Raw genomic sequence first — 15,826 nt, forward strand, 5'->3', positions numbered from 1 at the left:
TATCAACTGGCAGAAAGGGATGGATTTAGCAAAAAGCCTACTACGTCACCTCATTATAAGTTATAACTAAAAACCTTGTGACGGACGAAGGGATAAGCCACACAGCCTGGTGACGAACCTCCTTTCATCAGCACACCAACTCATTCCTTACAGCAAGCAACATTTAGAAGAGCTGTTTGCTCACTACAGACGACTTACTAAACAGTCTTTCTCTTCTCTCTTTTCTGTAGCCATAGCCACATGAATACTTGGAAATACCTGGCAAAGGAAGAGGACAGGACAGTAAGTGATGGAAAAATTTATACTAATTCATATTGATCATCAGTGCTGGAGACATAATTGAGGACTCATTCACATTTTCCTCCTCGGTCTTTCTCTTCATCATAGTTACCTCTCCTTTCATCTAAGGCACCTTGCTGAGCATTGAGTCCCTGCCTATCTGGATGCCGCTGAGCATTTGCTCCCCGCATCTGGAGACGTCGCCCAGGACGGTTGGCACGGACTATGCAACTCTGCCCAATGGCTATGCAGTCCTAGCCGCTGATCTTGGTTCCACGGCAGTTGGAGAGATACCAATGAGTGAGAGGGACCATATGGTTCGTCGAGCTCACCCCGCACTGGGGTACTCAGCGAATTCTTTCTTGTCCTTGCGTATTGCTGAACATTGAGTCCCTGCCTATCTGGATGCCGCTGAGTATTTGCTCCCCGCATGCCGCTGAGTATTTGCTCCCCGCATGCCGCTGAGTATTTGCTCCCCGCATCTGGAGACGTCGCCCAGGACGGTTGGCACGGACTATGCAACTCTGCCCAATGGCTATGCAGTCCTAGCCGCTGATCTTGGTTCCACGGCAGTTGGAGAGATACCAATGAGTGAGAGGAGCTACATCGCTCGTCGAGCTCACCCTGCTTGGAGTGGGTGTTCAGCCAAATTTTGATGTTTTACGCAATGGGTGCCTTTCTGGATATTGAGTCCCTGCCTATCTGGATGCCGCTGAGTATTTGCTCCCCGCATGCCGCTGAGTATTTGCTCCCCGCATCTGGAGACGTCGCCCAGGACGGTTGGCACGGACTATGCAACTCTGCCCAATGGCTATGCAGTCCTAGCCGCTGATCTTGGTTCCACGGCAGTTGGAGAGATACCAATGAGTGAGAGGGACCATATGGTTCGTCGAGCTCACCCTTCATTGGGTGTCCAGAGTTTCATCTCTTTTGTCGCTTTTTTATCTATCGATTTTTATCCGCCTGCTTTCTTTTTTTAGTAATGGACCGTGGAAGCAAGATCACGTTGCAAGTAAGCATTGACTGCTATAACGGTAGAGCCGGCAGAAGAGATCAACCTAGATGCTTGTCTGCTAGGGCCATGGGCTCACCACAGAATCCTTCTTTTGGTCTTTCTCCTCCTCCGTTCATTGTAATTAGGAAGACAACCAAGATTGTTCAAATAACATATGAAATACTGTTCACAAACGAGACGAATGATGCATAATTTAGCGTCTTCAACCAAAATGAATAAAAGTCTCTTCTACATTCGTCACTCTAAAATAACGTTCGGGATTCAGCAAGTCGAGCTGTAAAAAGACTCCGATATCTTATCCTAATACATAGTCCACGCATAAATCCTCGTCTGAAAAACTGCTTCCTCTAGTTCTTAAACTAAAAATAAACCTCAATATAAGCGTTATCCCATCTTATTCAACTTGGCAACCTCTTAATATTTTTAATTGGATTAATCTAATTTGCAGCCTAGGTGCCAAATATAATGAATTTAGAAGACTCTCTTTGGCAAACCAGTTGTCAAGGAACACCCTCATGATTTGCTTGGCAACCTATCTAGTGTTATTTGACCTCTATTTCTTGTTTTTCTGTAAAATTCTCGTATCTTGTTTACTGAGAACTATCCTGTGTTGATGAGAAGCACAGGAGTTCCTGTTGAACTTGTTGACATCCAACAAAAAAAGGTTTCAACGAGCTTTTTGATCGTGACATTCATCTATAATCCAGTGACAGTAACGGCTAGAGGTGCGTCAACATATTTATACGATCCTAATGCTTCCTGTCTTTCGACATTTTTATTTAGAGGAAGCCCGCCGATTAAAAGCGAGTTTTAATTGAAAGACTGAAATAAGGATAAAGCTATTTGCGCGACTCGTACACCCCTTATTTGTACCACCCCCGTGCAAATAAAAATAAAAACTATTTGCAAGGCGTCTTTATTTCATCTACAAGCGGCAACGTGTATCCTACAGACTACATTATTCTAGCTTTTTTATTTCGAATGAAATAAACAAAGATGAGTCTAGAGTAGTCTAGAAGTATTACTGTTGGAAGTTGCAGTGCCGTAGGAGCCGCGATACTCATCGCGTTCTGTTGCATATTCCACAGTATGCAATATTATGGTAGAAAAAAATTAGGGTAAAAAACACTAATGCGCTAAAAAGATTAGCAGTAGAAATTAGTGGCAATAACGCGCCACACATAGACGCGATAAATCTTTGATTTGAAGTTTTTAAAACGAATTTTTGTCATCCTATAGATAGATACGTAATTACCTCCACCAGAAAATGAATAAATGCCCCATGGGTGTGATGTGTAGACCCATATCCTGTTCTCACTTACTTTTCTATCTACAAAATATTTTAACGCTCTATTCCGCTCTACAGTCACCCGAAAGAAAGTCTGGTCAGAGTTTTTTTTTTTTTGAATTCCTGACAAGCAGCTCATTTGTGATATACAAAAATACTTCACCACCCAAGATGGAATTTACACTTTTATTAATGAGGCCAATGTGGATAATCACTGAAGTTTTTGGGCAGTACATGCTGATTGAAGAGTACTTCTCTTTAAAATTTTATTTTTTGAGCAAACTTTCTTTCAGGTGATTGTACAATATGAAGCTCTACATGTGCTGCTGAGTATGCGACACTGCGTGCTTCAGACGACCCAAGGCAGGTTCTGACTATTTTATTGGTGAAAAATCAACCCTGATAATAATAAACTTGGAATGTAATGAGACAAAAATAAGGATCTTTATCAATGTAACAAAAAAGAGTGTTTTGGTCTCTTCGCTATCACTATTCTATTAAAGTATTTTAGCTATTTAGATATAGGGATATAGGTAATTATAGCACGATCGGCTTTGAGTGAGAACTGCCACCAACTATCAAAAGATTAGTAATCTCTCGGGTTACAAACGGGTGAGAGGATAAACATTCCACAAAATAAATTGAGGTCTACCCATTGCATTTTGGTGAATTTAAACAAAATTTAGTACCGAGGAAACACACTCAAACGCGTCGCTTCTGTTAAAAACCATGTTGTAATCTATATTTCTGTATGCATATATTTTCTCAACTATCCAATTCACACACCCACACATCAAAAGATTGCCCTCTTTCTCGCTCTCCCATCCATCTACAAGACGCACTGTACAACATCACCAACAAGGTACCACCCAGCAAGAAGAGGGTGATTAAATAGCTTTTACCTCCAAGCAATAAACACAATCAACAATGTCGCTCCTATTTCCACCATTGATGCCGAAATCTGAGAGCCAATGAATATCTAACGCACGCAAATGTACTGAAGGTGTTGAAACAAAGAGCAACATCTGAATCCATTTTCTGATAAAAATAAAACAGTCCATGCATTCACTGATGAAAAGTTTTTGGCAGACAAGATAAATAGTAGAGTAAGAACAAGATGTAGGTCTACATACCATACCCATGGGGTATTTATTGAAGTTTTTATCATATTTATCAGAGCATATTAAAAGCATAGCTACAGGTCTGTGTACGAGAAACATAGAGAGAGGTATGTTCAGAAAAAGTATAAAATGTGCGTCATTAATACAGGATGAATGTCCATAAGCACAAGAAAAGTATTTTCTTTAATCTTTTATGCAATGGGCGCCCTGTAAAGAATGCAACAACTGTCTCCATCCCTGTGAGAAATTATAATTTACTATTTTCTTTCGACCTTGAACGTAACTCAGGCAAAGCATTAGATTTTCCAACAAGACAAGAGCCGACCGCGGCGAGGCCATGATCTTTGGCTCGTTTATTTTATTTCTTTGGCATTTATAATATCATGAGGTTTTATATGTGCTGTGCCTTGTGTGTATACTTGAATGCTTTCCTGAGGAGGTTGACACTGACAAATATGCAAATGCTATGGTGTGACATCGGATACTTCATTCGTCGACTGCGACACAGTTGTTGTGGTTACAGTCGTTGTTGTTACTGACGTTGCAATGATCTCTTCCTCCGCCTCTGCCTCCATCGCAGCCCCATAACGCTCCACATAGGCCTTAACCTCCATCTCCTCTGCCTGATCAAGTGACAGTGGGTCCTCGTCCATAAAATGCTCATTGAGCTCGTTATGGTCCTCAACCATGCTATCACCTTCCTTTCCTGTTGGTTGACTGGAGAGTCGAAGCGATTTTTGCAGCTCTAAAATTTCTTGCTCCGCCTGCAGATAGTTCTCTGTATTTCCAAACAAGCTCTCGTGATCTGGGATACTCATGTTGTGATCTAAGCACTGATCATGGTCATGGTCCTTGTCATCATGATCATGATCCTTGTCAATCCCAACAAATGTACCTACGATATTAAAGTCATGATTACGCTCCTCAGAATGGTTTGGCTCAAAATTAGGTGATGGTGGCACATAGACTGAATCTTGTTGCTGTTGCTGGAGAGGCGAGTAAAGCGAGTGGGGTGAATGGGGGGAACGAGGCGACAATGGCGACAATGGTGCAGGAGAAAATCCTGCCAAATTGGCTGTGCTGTCATCGCCCGATAGGCCGTGATATTGTGGCTGTGACGAGTGTGTCCTGCTGGGCTGTCCTTCAGAAGGATGTGCATCCTCCATGCTATTGTTAGAGGAGGTATCCAAGGAAACCTGAGCCATGAATGTGGGTGATAGAGGGGTTTCTAGAGCACCGCTGACAACACCAGTAGCACCTGCAAGAGACTCTTCTGGTGGCTGAGACATGGGTGGCGTCGAATGTCTAGCCTCAGGAGAAGGGCAGGATTCTGGGGGTGATGACCCTAATTGGGAATTCGTTTGACTTCTGAAAGTTGAGAAGAGATAGTCGTGGTTGGGAGGATGAACGGTAGTGGGTGATGTGGAAGAGGAAGAGGCAGGGGAGACAGTGGTCGTCGAGGTAGCGGTGGACGTTGAGGCTGTGCTTGCATTGGAGCTAGCAGAGACAGAAGATGATATGGATCCATAAGCATGAAACCCACTGTGACCTAAATCTGCGGTAGCTCTTCTCGTGGCACCGTTCAATCCCATCCGCATGTGGGTCTCTGCAGCGCGACGGCTCGCCATCTCAGCTTTCAGGTTCGCTGCATAGGCCTTGGCTCGCTCACTAGCGCTCATTGGTTGGTGTTCGCGGTCAGCAGAAGCAGTAGGATGATTGGAGAGCACTGATGCCCGATTAGATTTTGAAACGGGCTCTGTCTTGGAAAACCGACTCTGTGATGAGCTTGGTCGAGTTGTTTTTGAGCCGTCAGCACTATAAGGAGCAGGAGGAACGACCCTTTGAGGTCCTCCGTTAGTTGCCAAATTGATGGAAGGAGAACGCTGGGTAGTTGTTAACGCGTTGCTACTGAATGAGCGGTTTCTTTGAGATGATAAACGATGGGCACCATGTCCTGATGATCCTTCAGACAAGTCTGTCAGCGAGCCAGTCCTACTAGCTGGTCCATGGTTTCGTGTCAAGGTATGTGTAGTGTGATGATGGAGATGCTGCTGTGACAAGGGTCCATGCGACTGCTGAGCTTGTGTTCCGTGGTGCAAATAGGAGTGGCTCGATTGAGATGTATGCTGAGATGAATGCGTAGGCGGTTTAAAGTTACTTGATGATGATGATGATGATGATGAGCTATGGTCAACCAAAGACACTGTTCTAGAGCGAACAGGCCCAACTCTGCTTGGTGGTCTATTGAGTCCCGCAGTGAGTTCGCGGCTGGACTGGTGACGTGGCAACTCTCCTCCATCTATTGAACGACCTGTACTTGACGCCAGGCGGCTAGACACGGTTGCTCTTGACTGCGGTCCAGATGATCTTGTGTCAGGAAGTAAATACTTGAGTACATTTGCTGGCAATGTTGCTGTAAGTCTATAAAAAAAGAAAAGAAAAAAGAGCGAATTGTCAAAAATGAGTTAATAATACGATGAGCAAATAGATATGAGCCAGTAGAACGAAAAAAAAAAAAAAAAAAAAAAAAAAAAGCATATTCTGCAGTAGCAAGATCATAGATCCATGATAATAGAGAGGTATTAAAAAAAAAAAATGGGAAGGCGGGACAACAGCACAAACAACACATACATGCATACAAAAGATGTAATCAGGTGTTGTTTAATATTATCCTCGATCCCAATAAAAAAAAGAGGGGTATTATTGTGTTGTACTGTCCTGCATGCTTACTTACATCTGTGATCTCTCTGGAAACTTTTCTGCATAGACCTTGTACGATTTTCTGCTTGTGTCTCTGACCTCTGGTGCTGCATCGGACACACCTTCCTTCAAAATCGGTTCAAACGCATGGAGATGAGGCTCCAATTCCTGAGAAGAGAATTGCGTGATGCAGCTAGCAATAATCCCAATGCATGCGATCCTGAGTGTCTTGTTGTTGGTTGCAAACGCACTGCATGCTCTAGGTAAGGGAACAACATTACCTGCGTTGATCATGCTGTTGAGGGCCTTGAGAGAGCGTGAAACCATGACCTTGTTAGTCCTAGCACAGACTTTGAGTAAAGGATTTGTGAATAGGTCAGGGAAGTGTATTCCAAAGTCGCGACCCATCGCTGTCGACAACTTTTCAACCAGTTCACATGCCGCTCCTGATAAACGAGTGCGTTCTGTAAGGAGCTGGAAATGGATGTCATAGCACAAAGTTTACAAAAAAAAAAAAAAAAAAAAAAGGTTTATTAGTACCACAAGAAAAAAAAAAAAAAAAAAGTCAAAAGAGAGAAGCTAAAAAGAAAACACGAGACTTTTGTTTATTGTTATTCATGAATGCCTTTCCGAAGACTTATACTTACACATTCAGCAAAAGCCTTTCGATGATTCTTAATGAAAACAATGTACTCATTGTTCTGAGCTATACCCGAGTGGCATGCGGCTCCTAAGGTCTTTAAAGTAGCCTCTTTGGCGGCCCAGTTATGTTCAGTCTCTGGCTGGCTGAGGATATTGTCCAGCTCATGATAGTTGAGATGTTGAGATGTAGTAGCAAGCATGGCCGAATGTTATATTTTGACGAGAGGAGAGAGAAAGAAAGAACAGGATAGATCGCCTAGAATAAAGGACTTTAAAAAGAGAAGAGTACAGCGAGTAGACGAAAGGGAGAACGGAAAAAAAAAAAAGAAAAGAAATAAGAAAAAGCGGGAAATGAGAAAGACAAGTCAAGGCAAGCAGCAGGTGGTCTAGCAACAAAAGCAAGAGGCACAGGCAGATTGTTTAAGGAGTAGAAGAGGATCGTGAAGGGGGTTGAATGTTATTGAGCAGAAGCAAGCATTGCAGCAATTATAGTTGTTGATTGGTTAACGTTGGTTATTGGAATGGGATGGATTATAACAGACAATGGAGAAAGAAAAAAAACTTTGTATAAAAAGAGTAAAAGTGTGAGCGAGAGAGCAAAAAAAAAGCGGGAAATGTGAGCTTGGTCACGTTACTCACGTATTTATGAATGCTCCATTGTTTAATGCATCGCAAAATTCGGTTATTGTCTCCATTCTTTATTCTTGATTCCTCACTGAAGTAACGGGAGGGCAAGAAAGCCACTCATTCCTTACTCTTCTCTATCATTAATTTAAGTAACGATATAACAGATGCGTGTGAGGATCTCCTCGCGCTCTGTCGCAACTTCAATTAGATCGTCTGTTTCTTCAAATGTCAATAAAGCCTTTTCCCCAGTTGCAGTTCAAGAACTAACTTCATTCTTCCGTGATCATGGGCCTAATATCACAGTTCTCACAGGTGCAGGTGTCTCCACAGACTCTGCGATCCCAGACTACCGTGGTGAGAATGGCACATACACCCTTAATCCAGATTACAAACCTATATTCTATCAGGCCTTTGTAGCCTCCAATGAAGCTCGCCATCGCTACTGGGCTCGATCCTTCTTTGGATTTCCTCCCATCATGACCACCCAACCCAACCCAACTCATTTTGCTCTCACCGCGCTTCAGCAACCTACTCGGTTCTCGCCTCCTTCAATCAGCCCAGGTCCTCTTCCTGCTGAAAATATAGGTCATGACTCGAAGAGTCTACAAGAGAATGAAGCCCAGAGATACAAAAAAAGTGGATATATTCGAACCCTAATCACTCAGAACGTGGATGGACTGCACCAAAAGGCAGGAACGACCGATGTGGTTGAGCTGCATGGATCACTGCATCGCGTTCAATGTATGAGTTGTGAACATGAACAAGATCGATCTGAATTCCAAAAGATTCTTGCAGATATGAATCCAGAATGGGACGCACTGCTTCAGAGTCAGACGTCCTCCAGTCTCTATTCGAGGATGAATGCCGATGGAGATGTTGAGCTTTTGACACCCGAACAGCAACAACAACAGCAACAGCAACAGCACCAACAAACGCGTAACAAATTACTTGACTATCGCTCATTCCGGTATCCAACATGCTCACATTGTGGATCTGGCCATTACAAACCCAACGTTGTCTTCTTTGGCGAAAATGTCCCTGTTCGTGTCAAGGAGCATACCTATCAAGCAATATTGGAATCCGATGGTCTCTTGATCATTGGGTCTTCTTTGGCTACCTATTCTGCATTTCGCCTTGTCAAGTTGGCAAAAGATACGGGTCTTCCGATTGCCATAATCAATCTTGGTCCATCTCGTGGTGATCCATTGGCAAGCTTACGGTATGATGTACCAAGTACTCCATTACTTAGGGCTGTTGCAGATCAGCTTGGATTGGGCCCTATTCCTGGCGAAATCAAACACCGCAAACGCTCATTGAACGTCGTTGGATCATAATTAAATAGCTGATCAAATAACTTTATCACACCTTTGTAATACTAGAATGTATAACTATTATAATAGAAAAGATTATGAATGGATGAACTTTATATGCAGAATGGATGGAATAAGTATAATAGAGTAGGGCGAAGTGAAGGGACATGATATTTTACGGTGAAAAGCTGTTGTCAGCATTACTCTGAACCAGAGAACGTTTGTTGTTGCTGTTGTTATTGCTGCTGTTATTGCTGCTGCGGGACAACCAGAGTCTGGAAGGAGTGACTTGCCCAACGATTCCCACCGCAATCATACCCATTCCCAGCGCAAAGACCCATTCATGGTTGGCAAAATTGGTCTTCATCCAATTGGTCAATACGCTCAACCAAAATGTCCCCCACATCAATACAATCGACACATAGCCTGCCACACGATGAATTCTCAAAACCCGTGCATAGCCAATACATGAAAACATCCGCCGAGGTGCATAAGCGACCAGAACGCCGAATAAGACTTGTAGAAAGAAAACAGCAACGGCGGCACACCCGAGAAGAGCATGGTTTGTGTGAAAATGGACTTTCTTTTTTAGATCCTTGTTCCTATAAATTGCCACGAATCCTATTAAAGAGAATATCAAAGCCAAAATTTGCAAAATTCCGTGCACTGTCCGTGCAGCTCTCTTTTGCGATGCTTTCTCAATTGGCTGAAGCAGTAAAATGCCTAAAAGACAGTAAAAGACAGATGAGGTCATGTAATCAATCAAACATTTGAATGTGAACAATGGGAAACGAATTGGAGGAGATGATATTCAGAGAAAATAGTCCATTCATGCAAGGGTTTTTTATATTTACCTTCGGTGGCAACGAAGCCATAAAGGCCCATACAGATAGGATGCCATGAGTATGGATAGACCCATGGTGCTTTAGCGGTGACACCTGCCAAAGTTCCAAAGAAGATCAAGAGTCCAAGCTGAGCAGCAATTGCAAGCAACATCTGGAGATAATGAAGGCGATGACCACGACGGCGTTGAGTCAGGGGGCTTGTAGAAGGAGATATGGGAGAGTTCTCTTGGTCGTCAGGCAAGAGCGAGGAAATGGAGGAAGCAGATGACGCCAGACCTCCTGGATGGTCGCCGTCTTGGTCAGAGTCAGAATCAGAGTCAAAGGGAGATTTTGTATTCTTTTTACTCTTGCCCTTGTTCCTATTGTTATTGGAGGAGTTGTCGTTGTTGCAATGGCTATCGATTTGCTTCAAGGGTGAGTATGATCTGTTGACAGAGCGGTAGTCTAAACGAGGCGAACGTGAAGGAGAGCGTGAGGACGCTGGCTGCTGCTGCTGCTGGGCTGAGGCAGCAGAAGCGAGGAAGGGAGTGCTCTCATTTTCGTGGCCATGGTTGGCGTCGGCTTGGTGCAGATGGTGCATTGTGTGGCTTAAATGACACCTTTTGCCAACATTAGAAACGAAAGGAGTTTGTCAGTTTAATCACAAACTGGAAGCGCAATAAAAAAAAAAAAAAAAAAAATAGTCGTTACACCAGCATATAACCATGGGAAAGTGGGAAAATGAAAAATAGACAATAATAAAATACAATCTGATGCCATCCTGGGATTAGAGAGCAGGTAAGGATGACTATTCGATTTTAATGGAGAGTTCGTTTTTATTTTTGAATGCGGTCAGTCTTTCCCCTACCCCCTCTTTTTATGCGTGATACACCTCTCCCTTGCTTCTCATGGCCTCCTATTCCTTGCTGGTTTAGACTTTTTTTTTTTTTTTTTTTTTTTCTTCAATGGTCATGTTATTTCAATCCAAAACAAGGCTTCTTGTCCACTTTGCATACGTAATGAAAGGAAAGGCAAAAGAGTAGTACGGGAATAGGAAGCTGTGAGGCTGACTATTCCACATTTTCAAAAATTCAAAACAACCTCGGGAGTCTCCGTATACTCATGTGCCTGATCTTTTTATTATAAATTCGCTATTTCTCATTTGCTGTTCATTCATTTCATTCATCATGAGAATGTTTGACAGATGAACTTGATTCCAACACACATATCTCGAAAGCAAAAAAAAAAAAAAAAAAAAAAAAAAAAAAGAAAAAAAATCATGCTCCTAAAAAATAAAAGGATTACCTGAGTCAATGCGATAGAAAAGGCGGCTTTGCGCTAAGAAAAAAAAAAGGGACAGGAGAAAGAAAGAGAAGTATGAAGAGGAAAGAAAATGAAAAAAAAGGAGGAGTAAAAAAGAAAAGAAAGTGAATGAACAAAGCAAATAAGAAGGATCTGATAACTCTTTCAATGAAACATCGCCCAGACAGGAACAGCGTCAGTCTGTTTTTTTCTTGCTTTGCAAGTGATCTTATCAGATGTAACATGCATCCAATTAGGCATAGTCCACACACTAAAAAAGAAACGATCTGTCATTCTGTGCTCACATTGCGGGCACTGTAATGTACATTTGCTGGTATGGACTTTGAACATCCGAACAGTCAGACAGACCTCGTTTTTTTGATATTCTCGGTGCAAATTCGAACTAAACACTCCAATTCCACATAATTGAATATGTAACCCCATTTCCCCCAAACATCTCTGTCATGTTTAATTGAAAAATGAAAAATGAAAAAAGAAGGCGACCCAAAGCTGACTTGAGGTCTTTGCATGGTTCTCGTCGTGATCAGAACTAGGTTTGAAATTCTTCCGTCCCAAGTTGCGTTGCGCTTTAGACAAGCTAAATAGCGTAAGAGTATCCCCACGTGAGTCTTTTTCTTTCTTAGTCATAGTCATCTCAGGTTCGATCTGTCCCCGCAAAATGGACCCCCCCGTTTGAACAACACAGACGCGATTAACATTCCTGGATAGTGAATATTCACAATCCATATGAACATGTATGCTGCTTGTTTGTTTGTTTGTATTGTTTGTTCAAAAGAGATTCATGATCAATGTTAATATGCATGTGTTATTTTGGCAGATACCTCTTTAGGCAGGCCACAGCCTATCGGTGCTCTCTTTGAAAAATAGCAACTTCGCCAAACAAAGGCACACAAGCTCACTCATTTGCTTGACACTTTACTATACCTTTTCAATTCCTCCCTTCCCTCATCCTCATTCTTTAATCTTCATTCATTTCAACTTTTACTTTTCGTAAATTTCGTAAATTTCAAGGAGGGTTTTTTTTTTTTTTTTTTTTTTTTTTTTTTTTTATTTTCATTTATTAATTTTTTTTTATTTTTTCAAAAAAAAAAAAAAAAAAAGCTATGCACAGAACAATGGTCAGGCATGCTTCGGCGCACTCTAACTTCCTATACTCAAACGCGAATCCAGACTCAGCTTTTAACCCTGACTCTTCTGACTCCAGCTCTGACTCTGACTCTAATGCGGAGGCACAAACTATCCAGCATGTTGTCAATGGCGAAACTCTATCCTTTCAAGTGCCTGTCCGGACCGACTCGGCCTCAAAAGGGCCTGTTGTCATGCTAGAGCCCATCATCGATATCTTTCCAGAAACCATTGCCTTACGAAGACCAGACGGGAGCTCAATCCCTTTCCTTGTCTCTTCAGAAGATGTCTTGTAAATTCCAAAAAATTATGAAAAAAATAGAGCGCGCCACTCTTCGTGAATTTGTTCTCATATTCACCTTTTATGTCCTCATGCCGACTATGACCATTGCTTAGGTTGGTACCCATGCGAGTAGCCTATTGTCCTGGTGAAACTCTGCATGTAGTGCCTGGCTCAACTCCCTCACCTGTCGCATTGTCCGAATTAGAGAGATCTTCCCTGTCAATCCAGAGCCGGTTGGAATCTTCTTCAACTTCAACACTAGCATCAAATCAGGAGTCGCTAGATATCTTTGCTGGTACCTGCACTCGCAGAACTCAAGCTCAATATATGGCAAGGGGGCATGATGGCTTGTCCTTTGAAAGATATGCAGCAGAACTAATGAGAAACGGCGTGCATCATCCTTCGTCATACAATCCGATATCATTACCAGAAAACCCTGACCACTCTAACGATGAAGAGGATTTGTTTAGGTTTCTCGAAATGCGAGCCATTTTAGAAAACAGCAACAGCGACAGTGATGCTGATGGTGACGATAACAGTGCTGGGAACGAAGATATTTTCAACCATCTCAACGACATTAGAAACAATGATTTCAACAGTAATCTAGAGACTGTGGAAAATTATCCATCAGCTGAATTAACTGCTTTAGGAGCAGCTTTGGTATCACAATCCTTACCCTTATCAGAACAGGCAGTCCCTCGATTATTTATCATTCTTCCAGACCTCAAACCACGGAGCAACTGGGGAGGAGTAGGGGAACCGCGGTCGTCGCAAACATTTCGACTCTATTTTCTATGTGACTGTGGGCCAGGGGCGACGTTCCCTGCGGATCGAGATTCAATCTCTGTCGGCACTGACGAAAACACCTCAACCAGTCATCCATTTGATAGGAATGATGGTTGCAGCGATACTGATACAGCAGATCACATTGATTTACGAAACTGTATTCATATCGCGAATCAATCTGGTTATCAGGTCTTGGACCTCAAGCAGTTCACAGAACAGTTTGGCCTATATACACTCTTAATCCTTCGACTTTTTCAACAAGGGCTCAATACTACTGCTGCTAAGAGAGGCCGTATTCCGCAGTCAAAGATCGCTATTCCACCCCTCTCTCAAAGACATTACACAGACGTACTTGCACCCTTCACCTGGGAGATTGAGGAACGGGTTTCAACAGCCATCAAGGCTCTTGAGGAGATGATGGTTTCTTTCCTTTCTATGGAGGGTAATATTCTCTCTGCTCTATTATCTTTGAATATCGAAGAAGGGGTCCCTTTGGTTGATATACATCGGCTGTGGGAATGCGTTGAAGGACTCCGGATTGGAGGGAGCTACCATGTAGAAGGTATGCGTCGCGCATTTGTCCACGATGGTACGATTCGTTGGATTTGCTCCAACCACTTTCAGAGCACATTTAATTACATGCACGAAGACCGTGATATCCTTCTTTGGCGATGTAAAGAAATTCTGGGGGATGATCAAGGCGACAATATCAGCAAACAACTAAGCAATAACCAAGGCCCAAATGACGATCCATATGATGACAATGACGACGACTTTCGGCATACGGCTGGTACCGAAAAGGCAGTCGTATTCGATGATCAGACACAGCACCTAAGACTCTCTGGGCTCACATCGGTGAAACAAGTCAATGAACTCGAAAATGTTCTTGAGAACGGTTACATGATTCAACAGGTGACCTTGGTATCGACTTTTGCAAGTGACAACTTAGTTATGGCTTTGATTGACATGATCTCGACATCTAAAATTAGCCTCTGGGCCCTCACTCTTGCTCCAGACTTACAGCTACAACAAGGGGTTGACAACAACGACTCCACCGTGGAATACATCAGGGCAAAAGCACTTAAGCGAAGGTCCATTATTCTCCCACGCTATTCGCAGAACGCCGATCACGATCCTCTTCACTTTAATGGCACTACAGAAGCAGGGGCAATACATTTACCGAGCAATGGTAGCAATAGTAGTTGCAACGGCAGGAATAGGGATAGTGTCCCGCAATTTGGCAGCACATCATCACAACGACAGCTTCAGGGAGGGCTTCAACCTATTTGTAACGCATTTGTTCTGCAACAGATTCAAACTCTCCAAATACCAGATCTTGATCGTGGACTCTTCACAGGGTTGGACCCTAGTCCAGGCGATTTTCCACATCTTCGTATACTAGAGTTGTGGGGATCTGATGCCTCGGGTCTACAGCGTGTTAATAGCCATAACATAGGCGGTGGTGAAGGCAATAGCGCTATGTGCACAGTATCTTCAATCAACAAGCCCTGGAACACACAGGGATTAGGTTCGCTCATAAGAGCGTTCTCCAACTTGAAAGAGCTACATATCACCGGTATCGACCTTGGAATCAATATGATTATAAGCACTGTAGATGATGCCAATATTAGCGCCGCTCTCTTGACAAGATTAACAAGGCATCCTGCACAACTCCTCGAGATTGCTCAATCATTACTTTACTTGCCAAGGTTATCTGTCTTGGAGTTATCTTCTTGTGGATTACGACGGGAGCATTGTTCGACTTTGGCTGCATCTCTAAATCTGCTGGAAAATCGAATTACACATCTAGATATCCACAACAATCCTAATCTGGATGATGAAGGACTGGCAGAATTGATCTGGGCGATAGGTCGAAAGTTGTATCTGTTGGATGCTCGGCACACAGGGTTTGGTAACACGAGCGCGTTTGCATTGGCAAGCATGTTGCAAGCTCATCAGACAGAAATCCAGCAGAATAACGAGACCCACGGATGGAGTAGTAGTATGGCTATCTACAAAGTCCTCCGGCTGGAAGAAACACAGCGCGTCCCCAACCACACTAAGGACCCTGCCCTTGACAACACAGCATCGTCATCACCTCCCAAACAAGACTTGGATGCGACTGGCCGACACAATTTGGTACAGGCGCTCGAATTACTTGAGTCTAAAGAGTTGTGCCTTCGGTTCGATCTTGGATTTGTGGACGAGGATTTTGCCTCTGCGTTGACAGGTATGAAGAATTTGGAGTGCTTGGAACGATTACAGTTGGCAGGATCGAATTTTGGGCCTTTAGCTTTAGAAGCTATGTTGAGGACCTTTAGGGCCACATCCTGCCGACTACAAGAACTGGAGCTTCATGATACTTTGTTATCAGAAGAACAGCAACGAGATGCTCGTGATGAACTTTTAAACTTTTGATATAAACATTAAATGTTGACTAATAAATAAACAAGACAAACAAACAAACAAAACGAGTGCAAAAAATATATGAATGCGTGCTACT

At 42.9% G+C, this 15,826-nt stretch overlaps 5 protein-coding genes across 5 annotated transcripts; 2 read left to right on the top strand and 3 right to left on the bottom strand.

The window, feature by feature from the left end:
* Window positions 1-4,009: 4,009 nt before the first annotated feature.
* On the bottom strand, window positions 4,010-7,368 carry BCR41DRAFT_422442 (clasp N terminal-domain-containing protein). The gene is made up of 3 exons (XM_022030155.1): window positions 7,051-7,368; window positions 6,438-6,877; window positions 4,010-6,124 (listed from the first exon to the last, which is right to left on the bottom strand). Exons 1-3 carry the CDS (start codon window positions 7,243-7,245, stop codon window positions 4,168-4,170), a joined length of 2,592 nt encoding a protein of 863 aa, XP_021881077.1. The 5' UTR covers window positions 7,246-7,368; the 3' UTR covers window positions 4,010-4,167.
* Window positions 7,369-7,836: 468 nt separating this feature from the next.
* Window positions 7,837-9,006, top strand: BCR41DRAFT_306406 (DHS-like NAD/FAD-binding domain-containing protein; the record flags this gene model as incomplete). The annotated part of the gene is made up of 2 exons (XM_022020823.1): window positions 7,837-8,207; window positions 8,310-9,006. 2 exons carry the CDS (start codon window positions 7,837-7,839, stop codon window positions 9,004-9,006), a joined length of 1,068 nt encoding a protein of 355 aa, XP_021881078.1.
* Window positions 9,007-9,157: 151 nt separating this feature from the next.
* Window positions 9,158-9,736, bottom strand: BCR41DRAFT_306461 (eukaryotic cytochrome b561-domain-containing protein; the record flags this gene model as incomplete). The annotated part of the gene is made up of 1 exon (XM_022020826.1): window positions 9,158-9,736. The coding sequence occupies one exon, from the start codon at window positions 9,734-9,736 to the stop codon at window positions 9,158-9,160; it is 579 nt and encodes a 192-aa protein (XP_021881079.1).
* Window positions 9,710-10,474, bottom strand: BCR41DRAFT_80362 (hypothetical protein). Its single transcript, XM_022031029.1, has one exon. It carries the CDS (start codon window positions 10,405-10,407, stop codon window positions 9,745-9,747), a length of 663 nt encoding a protein of 220 aa, XP_021881080.1. The 5' UTR covers window positions 10,408-10,474; the 3' UTR covers window positions 9,710-9,744.
* A 1,760-nt stretch (window positions 10,475-12,234) lies between these two features.
* Window positions 12,235-15,776, top strand: BCR41DRAFT_354376 (hypothetical protein). Its single transcript, XM_022024306.1, has 2 exons — window positions 12,235-12,546; window positions 12,651-15,776. The coding sequence occupies exons 1-2, from the start codon at window positions 12,245-12,247 to the stop codon at window positions 15,739-15,741; spliced, it is 3,393 nt and encodes a 1,130-aa protein (XP_021881081.1). The 5' UTR covers window positions 12,235-12,244; the 3' UTR covers window positions 15,742-15,776.
* Window positions 15,777-15,826: the final 50 nt, after the last annotated feature.

This window comes from Lobosporangium transversale (genome assembly GCF_002105155.1).
Source record: "Lobosporangium transversale strain NRRL 3116 chromosome Unknown BCR41scaffold_20, whole genome shotgun sequence".
NCBI classification, from domain to species: domain Eukaryota; kingdom Fungi; phylum Mortierellomycota; class Mortierellomycetes; order Mortierellales; family Mortierellaceae; genus Lobosporangium; species Lobosporangium transversale.

What these genes read in the sequence shown, in the direction of transcription:
- BCR41DRAFT_422442 (XM_022030155.1), bottom strand. Translation starts at nt 7,245, where the DNA reads ATGCTTGCTACTACATCTCAACATCTCAACTATCATGAGCTGGACAAT. An exon ending in GAAAGGCTTTTGCTGAATGT is followed by an intron (nt 6,878 to 7,050) that starts GTAAGTATAAGT and finishes ATCCATTTCCAG; the next exon opens with CTCCTTACAGAACGCACTCG. An exon ending in TTTCCAGAGAGATCACAGAT is followed by an intron (nt 6,125 to 6,437) that starts GTAAGTAAGCAT and finishes CTTTTTTTATAG; the next exon opens with ACTTACAGCAACATTGCCAG.
- BCR41DRAFT_354376 (XM_022024306.1), top strand. Translation starts at nt 12,245, where the DNA reads ATGGTCAGGCATGCTTCGGCGCACTCTAACTTCCTATACTCAAACGCG. An exon ending in GTCTCTTCAGAAGATGTCTT is followed by an intron (nt 12,547 to 12,650) that starts GTAAATTCCAAA and finishes ACCATTGCTTAG; the next exon opens with GTTGGTACCCATGCGAGTAG.
- BCR41DRAFT_80362 (XM_022031029.1), bottom strand. Translation starts at nt 10,407, where the DNA reads ATGCACCATCTGCACCAAGCCGACGCCAACCATGGCCACGAAAATGAG.